The following is a 17496-nucleotide window of genomic DNA, read 5'->3' on the forward strand; positions in this document are numbered from 1 at the left end:
CTCCAAAATAATTTTTTTGTCGTTGTTGTTCAAGCATTAAGTCATGTTCAACTCTTTGCGACCCCATGGACTGTAGCATGCCAGGCTCCTCTGTCCTCCACTATCTCCCGAAGTTGGCTCAGATTTATGTCCTTTGAGTCAGTGGTGCTATCTAACCATCTCTTCCTAACCCACCCCTTCTCCTTTGCCTTCAGTCTTTCCCAGCACCAGGGTCTTTTCCAATGAGTTGGTTCATTGCCGAAGTATTGGAGCTTCACCTTCAGCATCAGTCCTTTCAATAAATATTCAGGGTTGATTTCCTTTAGGATTGATTGATTTGATCTCTTTGCAGTCGAAGAGACTCTCAAGAGTCTTCTCTAGCACCACAATTCAAAAACATCAATTCCTCAGCACTCAGCCTTCTTTATGGCCCAACTCTCACATCCATACATGACTACTGGAAAAAGCATAGCTTTGACTCTACCTTTGGGCCCAGAAGAAGGACGCGAGAAGCGCAAGCGCAGCCACAAGGAGAGCTACTCCGTGTACGTGTACAAGGTGCTGAAGCAAGTCCATCCAGACACCAGCATCTCGTCCAAGGCCATGGGAATCATGAACTCCTTCGTCAACGACATTTTCGAGGGCATCGCTGGTGAGGCATCGCGCTTGGCGCATTACAGCAAGCGCTCGACTATCACATCCAGGGAGATCCAGACCGCCATGTGCTTGCTGCTACCTGGGGAGCTGGCCAAGCACGCCGTGTCCGAGGGCACTAAGGCTGTCACCAAGTATACCAGCTCCAAGTAAATATAATATGCCTTGCCGCTGTTAACGAGAAGGCAATGGCACCCCACTCCAGTATTCTTGCCTGGAAAATCCCCTGGACGGAGGGCCTGTTGGGCTGTAGTCCATGGGGCCGCTAAGAGTCGGACACGACTGAGCGACTTCACTTTCACTTTTGTTGGCAAACTGATGTCTCTGCTTTTTAATATGCTGTCTAGGTTTGTCATAGCTTTTCTTCCCAGGAGCAAGTGTCTTTTAATTACATGGCTGCAGTCACTGTCTGCAGTGATTTTGGAACCCAAGAAAATAAAATCTTTCACTGCTTCTACTTTTTTCCCCACCTATTTTTCATGAAGTGATGAGACTAGATGCAGTGATCTTAGTTTTTTGAATGTTGACTTTCAAGCCAGCTTTTTTACTCTCCTCTTTCATCCTCATCCACAAGTTCTTTAATTCTTCACTTTCTGTCATTAGAGTAGTATCATCTGCATATCTGAGGTCATTGATATTTCTCCCAGCAATCTTGATTCCAGCATGTGATTCATCTATGCCCCGCATTTCACATGATGTACTCTGCATAGAAGTTAAATAAGCAGGGTGAGAATATATCAGTTCAGTTCTGTTCAGTTGCTTAGTCATGTCTGACTCTTTGTGACCCCATGGACTGCAGCACGCCAGGCCTCCCTGTCCATTACCAACTTCCGGAGTTTACTCAAACTCATGTCTATCGAGTTGGTGATGCCATCCAACCATCTTATCCTCTGTCGTCCCCTTCTCCTCCTGCCCACAATCTTTCCCAGTATCAGGGTCTTTTCAAATGAGCCAGTTCTTCACATCAGGTGGCCAAAGTATTGGAGTTTCAGCTTCAGCATCAGTCCTTCCAATGAACATTTAGGACTGATTTCCTTTAGGATGGACTGGTAGGATCTCCTTGCTGTCCAAGGGACTCTCAAGAGTCTTCTCTAACACCACAGTTCACAAGCATCAATTTTTTGGTGCTCAGCTTTCTTTATAGTTCAACTCTCACATCCATACATGACTACTGGAAAAACCATAGCTTTGGCTAGAGGGACCTTTGTTAGCAAAGTAATGTCTCTGCTTTTTAATATGCTCTCTCAGTTCAGTTCAGTTCAGTTCAGTCGCTCAGTTGTGTCCGACTCTTTGCAACCCTATGAATTGCAGCACGCCAGGCCTCCCTGTCCATCACCAACTCCTGGAGTTCACTCAGATTCACATCCATTGAGTCCGTGATACCATCCAGCCATCTCATCCTCTGTCATCCCCTTTTCCTCCTGCCCCCAATCCCTCCCAGCATCAGAGTCTTTTCCAATGAGTCAACTCTTCGCATGAGGTGGCCAGAGTACTGGGGTTTCAGCTTTAGCATCATTCCTTTCAAAGAACACCCAGGCTCTAGTTTGGTCATAACTTTTCTTCCAAGGAGTAAGCATCTTTTAATTTCATGGCTGCAGTGATTTTGGAGCCCAGAAAAATAAAGTCAGCCACTGTTTCCACTGTTTCCCCATCTATTTGCCATGAAGTAATGGGACCGGATGCCATGATTAGCTTAATGTTGAGCTTTAAGTCATCTTTTCCACTCCCCTCTTTCATTTTCATCAAGAGGCTCTTTAGTTCTTCTTCACTTTCTGCCCTAAGGGGTGTCATCTGCATATCTGAAGTTATTGATATTTCTGCCAGCAATCTTGATTCCAGCTTGTGCTTCATCTAGCCCAGCGTTTCTCATGATGTACTCTGCATATAAGTTAAATAGGCATGGTGACAATATACATAGCCTTGTCTTACTCCTTTCCCAGTTTTGAACCAGCCAGTTGTTCCATATCTGGTTCTAACTGGTACTTCTTGGCCCGCATGCAATTTTCTCAACAGACAGGTAAGGTGGTCTGGTACTCCCATCTCTTTAAGAATTTTTCACAATTTATTGTGATCCACATAGTCAAAGGATTTAGAAGTGAAGTGAAGTGAAGTTACTCAGTCATGTCTGACTCTTTGCGACTCCATGGACTGTAGCCTGCAAGGCTCCTCTGTCCATGGAATTTTCCAAGCAAGAGTACTGGAGTGGGTTGCCATCTCCTTCTCCAAGGGATCTTCCCCACCCAGGGATTGAACCCAGGTATCCCGCATTGTAGGCAGACACTTTACTGTATGAGCCACCAGGGAAGCCTCAAAGGCTTCATTGTAGTCCCCAAATAATTTAACCGAATCCAAAAAGTATTTTTGAGTGCCTACTGTGAACATGACATGATGCTAGGCCCTGTGATGGATAGAAGAGATTCTGAGGGATGTGTCTTAAAAAAACACAGCAGAAAACTTAGAAATAAATGTTACTTGATGTTATGACAAATAACATTTGGAAATAAATATAGACGCTGCTTGATGTTATGATTAATTTAATAGAGTAGCATTGCTATCCGTTAGAATTTGCAGCTCATGCCGCATGAGTGGGAGCTTGATGAGGACTGGATGGAAGTCACAGTTTTCTGTTTGTTTTTTTTACCATTCTCTTTGTAAAGGAAGGCAGCATAATGTAGTTATTCAGAGTGAACTCTGGGACTTCTCCATTTAAGCACATTTATTATCTTCTCTGTGAATTCCATTTCTTCTTTGTAAAAGGGGCTTATACAACTCTTTTCTGTAGAAGTTAATTTTGGGGTCTAAATGATTTAGCATACACAAAGTACTTACAGCAATACAGCATATGCTAAGCAATTAGTAGTAATGATGGTTGACTATCATTATTATTATTACTGAAAGATGTGATCCGTTTAGACATGTCTGCACACCTTGGTTCCCTGGTTTGGTCCAACTTGCATCTTTTTAAGCAGTAAGTTGCCTGCCTCAAAATGATGGATACATGTATCCATCCATCCAGTAATCATTTATTCAATAAACATAAGTTGGAAGTCACGGACTTAGATGCTGAAAATATAGTGACAAATAGACATAGTCTGGGGATGATGGGAAGGAGCAAGATCAGTGGTTGTAGCTGTTTTGGACTTCATGGAGCAATAATATTGCAAATAGGCACTGGGTTGTTAACATTTTACTTTGCCAAGTAAGGATGTTAAAAAGAGGCAATTTCATTTTGCATCACTGTATTTCAACCCTCAAACAAGAGCAAGAACATAACATCACAACAGGTCGTCTGTAAATTTAATACATTTTGTGTTGGAGAAAAAGAGCTGACTGTGTTTACCTGCCACAGAATAGGTATTACATCATCATTTGGTGAATGAGTGTGTAGACCAGTGAAACTTTGTTTGCAGACTAGTTTTAAGGAACGTGGAAGAAAATGGCCTTCTGGTTGTGCATTTAGATTCGAATCTGCAGACACTTTTTACTTCATGCATCTTCAAGGAGAAAACTAGATGCAGAGGTACATTTGATTAATAGAAGGTAGTGAATGATATCCAAATAAAAAGAGTTATCAAGGATAAGGCTTGGAGTGCTCTTCTGTAAATTATGGGAGTGAATTTTATTTCATAAATCAAAATGTTCTATGAGCTTTGTGATCTTTACATGCTTTGTGGCTGAAGGTTATATTCCTAAGAGTTTAAGCAGAAGCTCCATGGTTAATAGTTAAACATATTGGAAGCACTCTGCTTGCTCTTAGTAGAGATAATGAGACAGGACTTGTAAGGGTGTAAAGGAGAGGTTTTTTTTTCCCCTACAGGATCATCTTTTATAAATGCACTTTGTTCACTGTGATCCTGTTTTCAAGGAACCTTACTTTTTTTTTTTTTCTAAACCTTTTGTACTTTATCTTTCCAGCAGACAGCTATAATAGACTTATGTCAGCAGAATGCTTCCTTCCAAGGCTTATTAGATACTATTGGGTGCTATATTGTCTCTTAACTTTAACCAAGGTTGAACAGTTTTTTTTTTTCTTAGTAGTTTTATTTTTACAGGAACCTCTGATCAAAAACTGACTGTAATCCAACTGATTTTGTAAGATTGAAAATAACAACATTTCTTTATATAGAATATGATACATTTACCAAAAAGTGGATGATTTTGTAGTTTTGAGAAGTGCCAGCATTTGATGAACAGCACATCGGTGTGGGAACAACGAATTGAAAAGGGTGCCCATCTGCCTTGTGGTTGTCCTCATAAACTTGGATTCTCTGGGGATGGAAGACTGATGATTGGGGTAGATTTTTTTTTTTGGAAGACATCAAATTGTAGACAGCAGGAATGAAAAGTCACATCTCCTGGGAATCAGTGTATGTACATGTGTGCGTGCTCAGTCGTGTCTGACTCTGCAACCCCATGGACTGCAGCCTACCAGTCTCCTCTGTCCACGGAATTTTCACAGGCAAGAATACTGGAGTGGGTTGCCATTTCCTACTCCAAGGGATCTTCCTGACCTGGGGATCAAAGACACATCTCCTTCATTGGCAGGTGGATTCTTTACCCCTGAGTCACCAGAGAAGCCCTCCTAGGAATCAGAAAGTCTTCTTAAGGCCTCTCTTGGGTGAACAGTCACAGACAGACTGGGATGATACTTCTATTCCAGAAGTCCTGCTCAGCTTCTTTGGGATATAGAAATGAAATTGTCTCTAGGAAGTGGCATTATGATCATTTAAACTTTCTATTCTAATGATTTCAGTTTGCTATAATAAATAAATTATTTTTATAATCTCTGAGAGAGTGTTAACATGCCTTTCCAAATAAAAGGTCAAGTGATATATGTCAAAGACCTAAAGTTCTTGAAGAGTAATTCAAATTTTCATTCAAAACCTTATTCTAGACACAATTCTAGTGTGTTTGGTTACTTGTTTTATTAGTTCATATCAGTGGAAAAGAAGTAAATGACAAAGGGTAAAGAACTTGCAGTTACAATAAGCAAAGGCACTAATTACAATTTAAGAAAACATAGAGCCTGACAGCAAGAATGGCAAATATTCTAAATCTAAAAATAAAACAAAAAATTCCAATCCATTCCATTGAGTATAGGGGCATAGTCTCTGTGTTCTTTGATTCTATCTCCCTTGAAAGTAAAATTATATTTAATGCCTTTTAATTAAGAAGACAGGAATATATATATAATGTGTTTAAATATTTTTTTTTCCTATAAACATGTTTAAGAAGACATGTAAGAGGAAACTATCATTATGTGGGTAGTTCATTTGTTTAACCAGGGAATTCTGTTAAATGCAACATGTTTGTAAGGGAAGCAGGGTTATAGTAAGTGAATTTATCTTAACCCTCTCCAAAAAATTTTTTCCTATGCCCTTAAAATTATATTTCTATTACATCATCAAGGAGAATCAAACAAAGAAACAGTTACCAGGCCGAAGCTGGAAGGCTTTTATATTTTCTGCAGAAGAAAACCTGGGACACTCATTCTCCTTTCCATGGTGACATCCATTAGAATCTAAGGAAAGGTATTTATGTGAGACAGGTGGTGATCAACTGGACTCTGGTCTTCCAAATTGTACTATGCGTGAGCTGCCCCACGGTAATTTCTGAAACATTATCTTGGTTTAAAGTATTTCTACATCTGGGTAGCTTTGTGCAGTTGTTGCTGCTCTTTGAATCAAATATAGATGTGTAACAGTTATGCCAGGTATAATCGCCTTTTATCTATTACACATCTATATTCTGTAGCCATTATACGAGCTATAATACACCTGGTATATTATACCTGATAATAGATTTTCAATATTTGATTCAAAGAGCAGCAAGAACTGCAGAGGTATATTTATACTTAATAATAAGCCCAAAGTTTAGAAAACTATCTATGGGAAAGGAATTAGCTATTTCTCAAAATTATTAATTTGTCACGGACCTGATACTTTTGTAAAATCCAATACAAATGTTGTAGCAATATGAAATGCTGTACATGCTCAGTCTGTTCTTCAACTTATCTTGTTGCAAACTGGTAGCAAACAATTTGCAAACTGGCATAGGTCCACAGACAACCCTGAGGAGCCCTGGTTTAGAAAACATGAAGCCTAAAGGCATTATCTGCAATTGCCCCACTAAATTACTGAACATGTCCAGAATTATGTGGGCCACAGGAATCTCCAGGTCACGAAGGAGAGCCTTGGTAATTAGACAGAATTGGTAGTTTTGTTCGGTCTCTTCTACTTAGTAGTTGTGTGACCATAGGTATCTTTTTTACCTTATTTGAGCCTCAGTTTATTCATCTCTAAAATGAGGTATATTCGTCAATTCTCCAGAGATACAGAAGCAACAATATATTTATTTTCATTATGACATTTATTATATATCTACATCTCTACCTGACACATATAGAGGTTTACATCTATATCTAGACATAATGAGATTTATTATGAGGAATTGGCTCACATGATTATGTAAGCTGATACTTCAACAGTCTACAAGCTGGAGTCCCAGGAATCCAACAGTCCAGTTTGAAGGACTGAGAGCCAGACAGCCAATGATATAGGTTCCAGTTTGAGCCTGAAAGTCTGAGCACCAGGAGTGCCAAGGGTAGATAGAGACTGAATTCAACCTTCCTCTGCATTTTTGTTCTATTCAAGCCCCTCAACAGATTGGATGGTGCCCGCTGACACTGGGGATCACCATCTACTTTAATTAAACAAAGTAAATGCTAATCTCTTTTGGAAACACCTTCATAGGCACACTCAGAAATAATGCTTAACCAGGTATCTGGGAATCTTACAGCTCAGTCTAGTGGACACATAATATTAACCATCATATTAATATAGTAAGTCCTCTACATATAAACCTTCAAGTTGTGAACCTTTAAAAATGCTAATTGCACTCGTATGTCCAATCATGTAAGTTAGTTCACGTGTCTGGCACACATTGTCACGTGTGTGCCTGCCCTACAAGCGGTTAGGCTTTTGTGTGCTCTACTGTACAGCAGTATATGCAGTGCAGCAGTACAGTGTCTTCATTTCAAGCCCAGCATGTCCAAAAGCAAGTGCAAAAGCAGAGATGATATAGCTGGCATTACTGTACTCTTCAAAGTACTGTACTGTAAAATTAAAAGTGATTTTTTTTGTGTGTGTGTTTGTTTTTTATGTATTATTTGTGTGAAAAGTATTATACGACTATTAGAGCACAGTACTATATAACTGATTGTGTTGGTTGGGTACCTAGGCTAACTTTGTTGAACTTGTGAACCAACTGGACTTATGAACGTACTCATATGTTGGATATTTATGGTATATGATATTAATTATATCAGTCAGCCAATGTCTAATTGGGAGACAAAAACTACACAGAGACTATTAAAAGTTTAGCATAAAAATTGTAAACAGAAGAACGATATAGTGAAGGGTTGACTAACAGAAGGAAGAAAACCGTAGGGTACAAAAATGGTAAAGATAAGGAGCAGCCACTTCCAGGGGAGGCAGAGCCCAGGAAAATGACCCCTCCAGCACTGAGATCCAGACCTCGTTGAGGAGCACTTGGCTACGGCTCACGGGGTGGCACAGAGATCACCGTGGCTCAGGCTTGTGACTTTCACTGGAAATCCACTGTCTGCAGTTCCAGGGGGCTTTGCTGCCTTGGGTGGGAGGTGGGAAGGGCTATCAAGGGAGATTTCTGGATTAGCATCCAGAACACAGGATTTTCTCTAACCCTGTGCTTTAGTTAATATTCTGCCTTCTGTCAGGGAGTTCTGACTCCAACCGCACTCTGATATAAAACAGGCCAAGTCTGTAGGAAGAGCGTGATAAATTTTCAAGTCTCCTGAAATTTGCTTTTAAGAGTCAGGGGAAGTGAGGAGAGAGTTAGGAGGGTAATATATATACCGAAAATGTTGAGGCCCTTCTCCAGGAGGATTTAGAACTCATTTTCAGCAATATACTGAAAATATAATGAGCTTGGAGGTTTCTAAGCTACATCCCCAAGGAAATATTAATTTGATTTATTTAAGTTGCAAGAAACAGAAACCAATCCTTTCTAGCTTAAAGAAGAAAAGGAATTCATTGGAAAGATATTAGGGAAGCTCATGAAATTAAAGAAAAAGTAGAAGATCCTGGAGTTTGGAAGGAAGATCCTCTGGAGTCAAAGATGCAGAAATTAATGTCCTTTCATCAACTTCTTCCCTGATGGCTCAGCCAATAAAGAATCTGCCTGCCATGCAGGAAACAAAGGAAATGCGAGTTCAATCCCTGAGTTAGGAAGATCCCCTGGAAAAGGAAATAGCAACCTGCTCCAGGGTTCTTGCCTGGAGAATCCCATGAATACAGGATACAGGACCCCCAGGCTACAGTCCTTGAGGACAGCTGAAGGACTGTGCACGCACGTCTTCATCTCTTGGCATCACCTCACCTCAGCTCCAGTAAATGTCACTCCCCAACAGTAGGAGGCAGTCTATGACTGATCCAGCTTGGGTGAGCTTGAGCCCTTACTTGGATCTTCTTGTGATGGCCCGGGGCACAAGTCACAGAGTAAGGCTTGACCAACAGACATCTGAACTGGTATCAGGACCAAAACCAGAAATGCTGGTGTTCTATTGAGCCAGGCAATCAAAGGAGAGAAAGCCGCATAAGGAAGAAATTTTATAGCTGTCCTTGCTAATAAAATGTACAAGGGACTATCTGGGAACAACCAGTCCCATTCTCTCAAATGAGAGAGCCAATCCTCATTTGGGAATCTTCAATTTGTGACTAGCCAGACATCCATTACCATCAGATAAAGCCTGGCAATAATGAACATCTTCTTGATAACTCTTGTCACTCTATTCCAAGGAGCTGAAAATGATAATTAATGCAAAAGCTGTGTTTATTGGTTTGTGAAATTGAGTGTGTGCAGCCCTTTGATACTGTGTCTTCTTGATAGTGAAAGTTTGGGAGGGGGTGGGAAACATTCTGCACATTAAAGCCTCAATTTATTTGACAAGGTAGCTCAACAAAGACAACCTCATGTATATGAAAATACTGGGCTTTTGTTTGCTTTACCAAAGTAGAGACAACAGAGCAAGAAGCAGGTGTTCTTATTCCCCCTCCTTTCAGAGCCCCCTCCCACTTCTTCGTTTTGTTTACCTCCTTAATAAGGCAACTGCAGGGTTGAGATGACTTTAACTGTTTTACTCAAGGACACGGTTCAGAGTTTTGCCCCTAGAACTCTTCTCACTCTGAGTTTTTAGTAGGAGGCCAGAGTGAGCAATTTTATCTAATAAATTCCCAAGCCCTCAAGGGGACGTCGAGGCATGGAGATCTCATCTGTAGCTTAAGAAAATAGAAAGCTGTGCTAATAATTAATGCAGATTCTTGGACACAGAGCCTCATAGCTGGAAGCCCTGAATGTGCTCCTCCTTTCGTTAAGCTGTGAGTTTTGGTTGTGACCAAATCTGAATTGGATAGGATGTTGGTGTCAAATATTAGTGATGATGAAAGTGAAAAAAATATTGATGGGAGGCTCTAAGAACTCTGATTCACACACACACACACACACACAGAGAAGAGGAGGCAGCAATGTGACTAAAGAGACAAGAGACTGGAGTAAGGTGGCCATAAACCAAGGAATGTCACAGTCATCAGAAGTAGAAGATGAGCATAGGCAAGAGTTGGAGACTCTGAACAGAAGTAATAGAGGAGATTCTCAAAATTTGGGGACTTTCAGGGTTGGAAAATCTAGTTTCTGGACTCAAAATGCTAAGTAATGTGAATGAAAAGAAGTTTGAACAAAGATGTGTTAGGATTTTTGTGGCTAAATAGAAACCATACTCTGGCTACAAAGAATTTATTAAGAATGTTTCTTTCTCACCCAAGTCTATTTTTTAGGTGTCCTCAAGGAGCTACCATTAAGAAGAAAGACATAAGAGCATGAGTGTTATGTATTAAGCAATGTTGGGTAATAATGTCACAAGTTCTTGGCACATGAGGCTGAACAGAAACAGTTGTATCAGAAGGTTAGTGAGCTTTTAAGGGAATTGTACTGCCAAAGCCATCACAAGCCTGGACTGAGAAAGGCCTGTGTTTATAAATCAGCCTGAAGGTACCATTAGGACATGGGCTGAAGACAGCGTGTAACCTCCACAGAGGGAGGTTTAAAGGTGACCACTTTAAAGGTGACCATGGAGGATAATAGACAAAAGGAAACTCCCAGGGAACAGAACCAGAGGCTCTGGGGAGCTATAGACAAGGGAGTTTCTCAGAAAAAGCAAAAGCAGAGTAAAGCATGGAGTTTCTTCCGTTGCTCAGGCAGAGGATCTTTCTTATTTCTTCCTGGAAAGATTCCCTATTGCTGTGGGCCATGGCTGCTAAGTATAACCATTCTTCCCTTTACACAAAGGAAGTTTTCACTGGACTGTGAGTCACTGGCACACAAGGAGACTCACCTGGCCCTGATGAAGAACACCACACACCCACCACCAAGGGATCCTGGGTGTGGTCCCAGATACAGTGACCGGATGGGACTTGGGGTTGACATCTTTGGGGAGGCAGTGAGTGTATTCTATACGGGAAGAGGGCTGTACCGGAGGGACCAGATGTGCAGAGATGGCTTCCTGTCCATAAATACTGATGCTTCACCTTCAGTGTTGGTGGAATATGCTGCCTTGTGAAGGGCCACCGTTAGCAGCCTCACCTCCTTCAAGGTGAGGCCATGTGATCAATACTTCACCAAGGGGGTGGTATGTATCATTCTTTGTTTAAGAAATGCCTTCTCAACCCTCTATTGCCCCTTCTCCCTCGATGCAGTGAGCTCTGAAACCTTAGGCAATGGTAGAGTCATAAGACTGAGGGTCTCTGGACTACCTACAGCATAAGAGAGAAACATTCACCAACCAGGAGGCTTACGTTGGGTTGTTGCATGAAAGAGAAGAAATGACTTTTACAGTAAAATAGTACACTACTCACAGCCACACACACACATATATCACAGTACTTTCTCTCTTTTTTTTTTACTGAAATATAGTTACTATATAATATTATATATGTGGAGATAGGTGGATGAGGTGCTGGAGTAGAAGTGAGTAGTTGAACTGGAGTGTTCTCGTGGATAATTGCGTAGACAGAGAAGTGAGGCAGCTTTCAGGAGATGCTGACTAGCTGGTGGTAGAGCTAGGTTTGGGGGTGAGATCTGTTAAGTCTCTGTTCAATGATCTTTCCACCTGACTAGTCTTCTTCCCACTTGGAGAAATCACTTAAATCGCACATCAGGGACACATCAGTAGCTCTGATAAAAAGCTTATTCCTGGAGGAAATTAAAACTGTTGACAACAGTGAAGTTCAAGATTACTTGTAAGCTTCAATCATCTTGCCATACATAGCTTCGTGCATGGTTAAATTGAAGGTGGTTATGACTGAGAATCAGCATTCACTCTTCACTCGTTGTGGGGTTGACTATTTTCTAAAAAAACATTTTCCAATTTGAATCTTTAATGTTTTATTTCTAACCTCATTATTTTTCTAAGCTCAAATAAATATTTTAAGTGTACCTTCTGCTCCGTCCTCCTGGAACTCTGAGCAGATGGCCTTGCCACATTAACAAGGATTCTGGAGACCAATATGAATCGTTTTAAACCCTGACTCCTCCCCCTAAACCTGCCTGTGCCCTTGCCCTTACCCTTACCTAACTTCAGAAGAACAGAAATCTCCCTTCCTGCCTAACTCTAAATCCTTCACCTGTGCTCAGGGTACCATTTCTATCTAGTTCTTCCTAAAGTTTGCATCATCAACTAACTATTCTCTCATTCTCTCTCCTATATGTTTAAACTCTCATTTTAGCCTGTAAACATGCTTGCATCTCTTTATAAACAATCCCCAAAGTAAAATTTTCAACCTTTTTCCAGCTGATACCTTATCTCCTCTGTTCACTTAAAGGTGCTTGAGTTTTCAGGATTCACTCTCTCTACCTCCTCATATCTCCTTAAAAGTCACCAGTAAGTTCCTAATTGCAAAGCGTTGAAGTCACTTTATTTCTACCTCCTTTGTCTTATCTGTGATATTTAGCATTAGTTATCACTCCCCTTTCTTTTGACTCTCTTGGTTCTCCTTTTACTGCTCTAGTAACACTTCTTCTCCTTCATCACTTTCTGTTCTTAGAGTTTGTAGTCTAAAGCTGGGATATGATGATAGTTTGCCCTTGATTGTTCTGTGAATGAAATGATTTTCTATGATTGTTCTATGAAATGAAATTTACATAAAAGGTATGATAAGCACTTGGGACAGAGTAACTGTTTGGACAAAAATATAGTCACTCAATGAATTTGGTTTTAGAATGTTCAATTTGAAATGCTTGTAACATCCTAAAGTTAGGGAGGTACACACTGCTGTATTTAGAATGGATAACTTTAAAGGACGTACTGAATAGCACATCTAAATCTGTTCAATGTTATGTGGCAGCCTGGATGGGAGGGGAGTTTGGGAGAGAATGGATACGTGTATATGTATGGCTGAGTCCATTCGCTGTTCCCTTGAAACTGTCACAACATTGTTAACTGGCTGTAACCTCAATACAAAAAAAAAAGTTAAAAAAAAAAAAGCAGCTAGAAATAAGGATCAAGCTACAGTTGTTCATAGTAGTGCATAGCTGAAGTTATGGAAGTTTATCAAATCACCCAGGGAGTGTGTGTCCATCAGGATAGGCTAGGTTATGCTAGGGTATCGCCAAAATTTAGTGACTTTAAGCAACAGAGTCCACTCCTCATTCATGATTCGTGTTGATTGTGGGTTAGCAGCTCATTGTTATCATTCAGTTACTCAGGCTGTCTGAATAGCTGCTGACTTAAAGGTGGGCAGGTAGGGTCAGGAGGAAGGGAGCTCTGGGGAGTCTCACACAAGCAAGAAAGTGCTCTGGTTCCTCCTGTTCACAGCAGATTGGTTAAGGCTTATCACAAGGTACTACAGGCAAGAAGTGCAGTTCTACTGTATGCTAGGGAGGTGGGGAGGCAGGAGTATATGATGAGTATCACCCAGAACTACCAGACTCTGTCTGGGATGAAAAACAAATAGAATACACTCAGGAGAACACACTGGATTGCTTTTCATTATCCTTTGCCTTTCCCCTCTCCAGCCCAATGCCTGCATTGTTTTTCAAATCTCACTTTTCCGGATATTCAAGCCTTATATCTCTAAATATCTGTGCTCTTTCATCTCCTTTACTCTTTCCCTCTAATTTTCACTTTCACTTAAATATAACATTCTATCAATTCAATAAGCGTGATATTTACTGACTGCATTCCCTTCCCTCCATCTTCTCTGGAACTATTATTAGAACCTCCAAACTGCTCTCAGTTAGTCCGACCTTCTAAAGCACAAATTCTGTCCTCCCACATGGCTTTAAAAATAGATTTTTTTTTCTAATAAAATAATTTGCAGAATAGGTAAAAGATGGAGCACTGGTGGTTATATATGAGAGTTTTTATATGTTAAGATGTAGGCTGGAGGTAGAAAAAAATGTAAAAAATAGAAAAGTAAAAAGGAATAAATGCATATCTCCTTGTGGAATTTGACATGTTCATTTACTCCTTCTTGAAACTAGTCATGTGGTTCTAGTACTCTCTCCAGAACTGCTTATCTACCCTTTATCATTCAGTTCCTTCTTCCTCTGCAGGAATCTTGGGGTTCTGTTTTGGTTCTAGTCTCCTCTCATTCTTTTACTGTGTACATTCTCTCCACTTGTCTTCAGGGTCTCATCCATGAAGACCTTATCACACACACATCCAGCACCAGCCTCTTTCATTATGTTCTCTTACAGGGGTAGGTATTGTTGTTGTTTAGCTGTTCAGTCATGTCTGACTCTTTGCGACCCCATGGACTGCAGCATGCCAGGATTCCCCGTCCTTCACTATCTCCCAGAGTTCGCTAAAACTCATGTTTATTGAGTCAGTGATGCCGTCCAACATTCTCATCCTCTGTTGCCCCCTTCTCCTCCTGCCCTCCATCTTGCCCAGCATCAGGGTCTTTTCCTATGAGTTGGCTCTTCACATCAGGTGGCCAAAGTATTGGAGCTTCAGCTTTAGCATATGTCCTTCCAATGAATATTTAGGGTTGATTTTGTTTAGGATTGACTAGTTTGATCTCCGTGCTGTCCAAAGGACTCTCAAGAATCTTATCCACCACCATAGCTCAAAAGCATCAATTCTTTGGTGCTCAGAAGAATGGTCCAACTCTCACATCCATGCATGATTACTGGAAAGCCCATAGCTTTGACTATACGGACCTTTGTCGACAAAGTGATATCTCTGCTTTTTAATATGGTGTCTAGGTTTGTCATAGCTTTTCTTCCAAGGAGAAAGAGTCTTTTAATTTAATGTCTGCAGTCACTGTCCACCAATTTTGGAGCCCAAGAAAATAAAGTCTGTCACTATTTCCACTCTTTCCCCTTCTATTTGTCATGAAGTGACAGGACTGGATGCCATGATCTTAGTTTTTTGAATGTTTAATTTTAAGCCAGCTCTTTCACTCTCCTCTTTTATCTTCATCAAGAGGCTCTTGAGTTCCTCTTCACTTCTGCCACCAGAGTGGTATCATCTGCATATCTGAGGTTGTTGATATTTCTCCCAGCAATCTTGATTCCAGCTTGTGAGTCATCCAGCCTGGCATTTCTCATGAGGTACTCTGCATAAAAGTTAAATAAACAGGGTGAGTATATACAGCCTTGATGTACCCCTTTCCCAATTTTGAACCAATCAATTGTTCCATGTCTGGTTCCAGCTGTTGCTTTTTGACCCACATACAGGTTTCACCGGAGTCAGGTAAGGCGGTCTGGTATTCCCATTTCTTGAAGAATTTCCCACAATTTGTTGTGATCCACATAGTCAAAGGATTTAGCATATTCAATGAAGCAGAAGTAGATGTTTTTCTGGGATTCCTTTGCTTTTTCTATGATCCAACGGATGTTGGCAATTTGATCTCTGGTTCCTCTGCCTTTTCTAAATCAAGCTTGTATATCTGGAAGTTCTTGGTTCACATATACTATGTTCAAAATTCAAAATTTCTCCCCCCTCTCACCCCAGTTATTCCTCTGCTCAGTTCATTACAAGTTCTACAAGCCAGAGATGTAATTACTCTTGTTTCCTCTCTTCTATACCCTTCTTATATAATTAGAAATAAGCCCTATTGTTTCTGAGTTCTCTAGCTTTTTACTCTCTTCTCCATACCCATTGTCACTGCCTTAATTCAGGTGCTTAGCATTTCTCACCTGGGGAGTGACAAGAGAAATTCTTTGTGAGTTTCTTTGTCTTCCTGACCTTTCCCACAACCCTCAATCCACTAATATATCCTGTCACTGCGAACGTAGACTGAGTCTTCTAAAGAACAGAGCTGATCATGTTATTTCTCTTTTAATTCCTCAGTGGCTCCCTATTGTCTTCAGGATAAAATCTATGGTCCTTAAGCACAGAACAGAAGATTTTCATGACCTGATTCTTTCATGCTTCTCGTCCTTACTTGCAATCTAGTCTCTTACAAAGTCTTCAGGAGAATCTTGGAATTCAGAGATTCCAAGTCTTGGTCCTTTAAGGCAGCACATTGTTTTCGTCTCTATAAAGAACTTTGCTGCCTGGCGTGGTCCTCTTTATCCTTCCTATCTCCACACACCCCTTTTCTTATGAGATTAAGTATATTCTACTCCTACTCATCATTTAAGATTCCACTGTGCAGTGAACTTTTTCAACAGTTTTTGTGGCACTCCTGAAATCTCTCCCTCTGTCCTACTTCCATCCTCTGGTTTCCATGACATTCTGGCCTCAATTTTAACTTGGCAATTGGTTATTATACTGTGGGGGTAATTCTGTATTAACTGTGATTTGCTTGAAGGAAAATAACTCTGTATTCCCAACATCTAGAATAGTAGCTGGCAAAAGCATGGTGTTCAGAAACATTGCTGAAGTGAGACTCTGTGCTGAGTGCTCCCATGGCTCTTCAGACAGCGTTTTTGTCACTACATTGCCATTATTTCATTTATATGTCTTTTTAAAAAATAATAATTCATTTTTGGATGCACAGGGCCTTGGTTGCTATGTGCAGGTTTTCTCTAGTTGCAGTGAGCAAGATCTACTCCTGTGGTGCTTGGACTTCTCTCTTGTGGAGCATGGGCTCTAGGCATGTGGGCTTAGTAGCTGTGTTGCATGGGCTTAGCTGCCCCATGGCTTGTGGGATCTTCCTGGACAAGGAATCAAACTAGTGTCCCCTGCATTGAGAAGTGATTCTCTACCACTGGACTACCAAAGAAGTCCTATCATTTATATGCCATTTATATGTTTCACTAGATTGTGAAACATCTCCAACATTTACACAATTCTAGACACAAAATAAGTACTATAGACATGTTACCTGGTGCTGTCTAATTTGGAAATTATTTGTTTCAAAGAACTGTTCAAGGTAAGAATTTACAAGGTGAGGATTTATTTCAGAGCTTAATAGAAAGCAGGATATATGACCTGTTATTATTTTCATTATGACTGTAAGATGTAGAAATGGAGAGAAATCGATACTAATTTTATACAGTCTTCCTCTTCCACAGGCAATTTAATTCTTTTAGCTTTTCAAGATTGTTCCTAACAAATATAAGAAGTTATCTTAATGTTTCCTTAAGAGGAATGAAAAGAGAAGGAAGTAAGAACAGAAGAGAGAAAAGGAAAGAATGAAGGAAGACTGAAGGAAGCAGAAGAGAAAGGAAAAGAAATACAGATATAGAAAGGAACTTTTGCTTATCCAAAATGCTGACATTTATTAAGAAAAATAAGGACATTTAAAAAAGTGTTAATTATTCAAGTGTTTCATTTCAAGAAATAGACCAAAAAGTATCTTTACATATTTAAAACCA

The 17496-nt window shown here is 40.3% G+C and overlaps 1 protein-coding gene across 1 annotated transcript; it reads left to right on the forward strand.

The window, feature by feature from the left end:
- The first annotated feature begins 429 nt into the window (after positions 1-429).
- Positions 430-786, forward strand: LOC147366261 (histone H2B-like). Its single transcript, XM_086316175.1, has one exon. The coding sequence runs from the start codon at positions 430-432 to the stop codon at positions 784-786; it is 357 nt and encodes a 118-aa protein (XP_086172301.1).
- The last annotated feature ends 16710 nt before the right edge of the window (positions 787-17496 follow it).

Source organism: Bos grunniens, chromosome 9 (assembly GCF_055505025.1).
Source record: "Bos grunniens cultivar Pamir isolate PY7600 chromosome 9, Bosgru_T2T1.0, whole genome shotgun sequence".
In the NCBI taxonomy this organism is placed as follows: domain Eukaryota; kingdom Metazoa; phylum Chordata; class Mammalia; order Artiodactyla; family Bovidae; genus Bos; species Bos grunniens.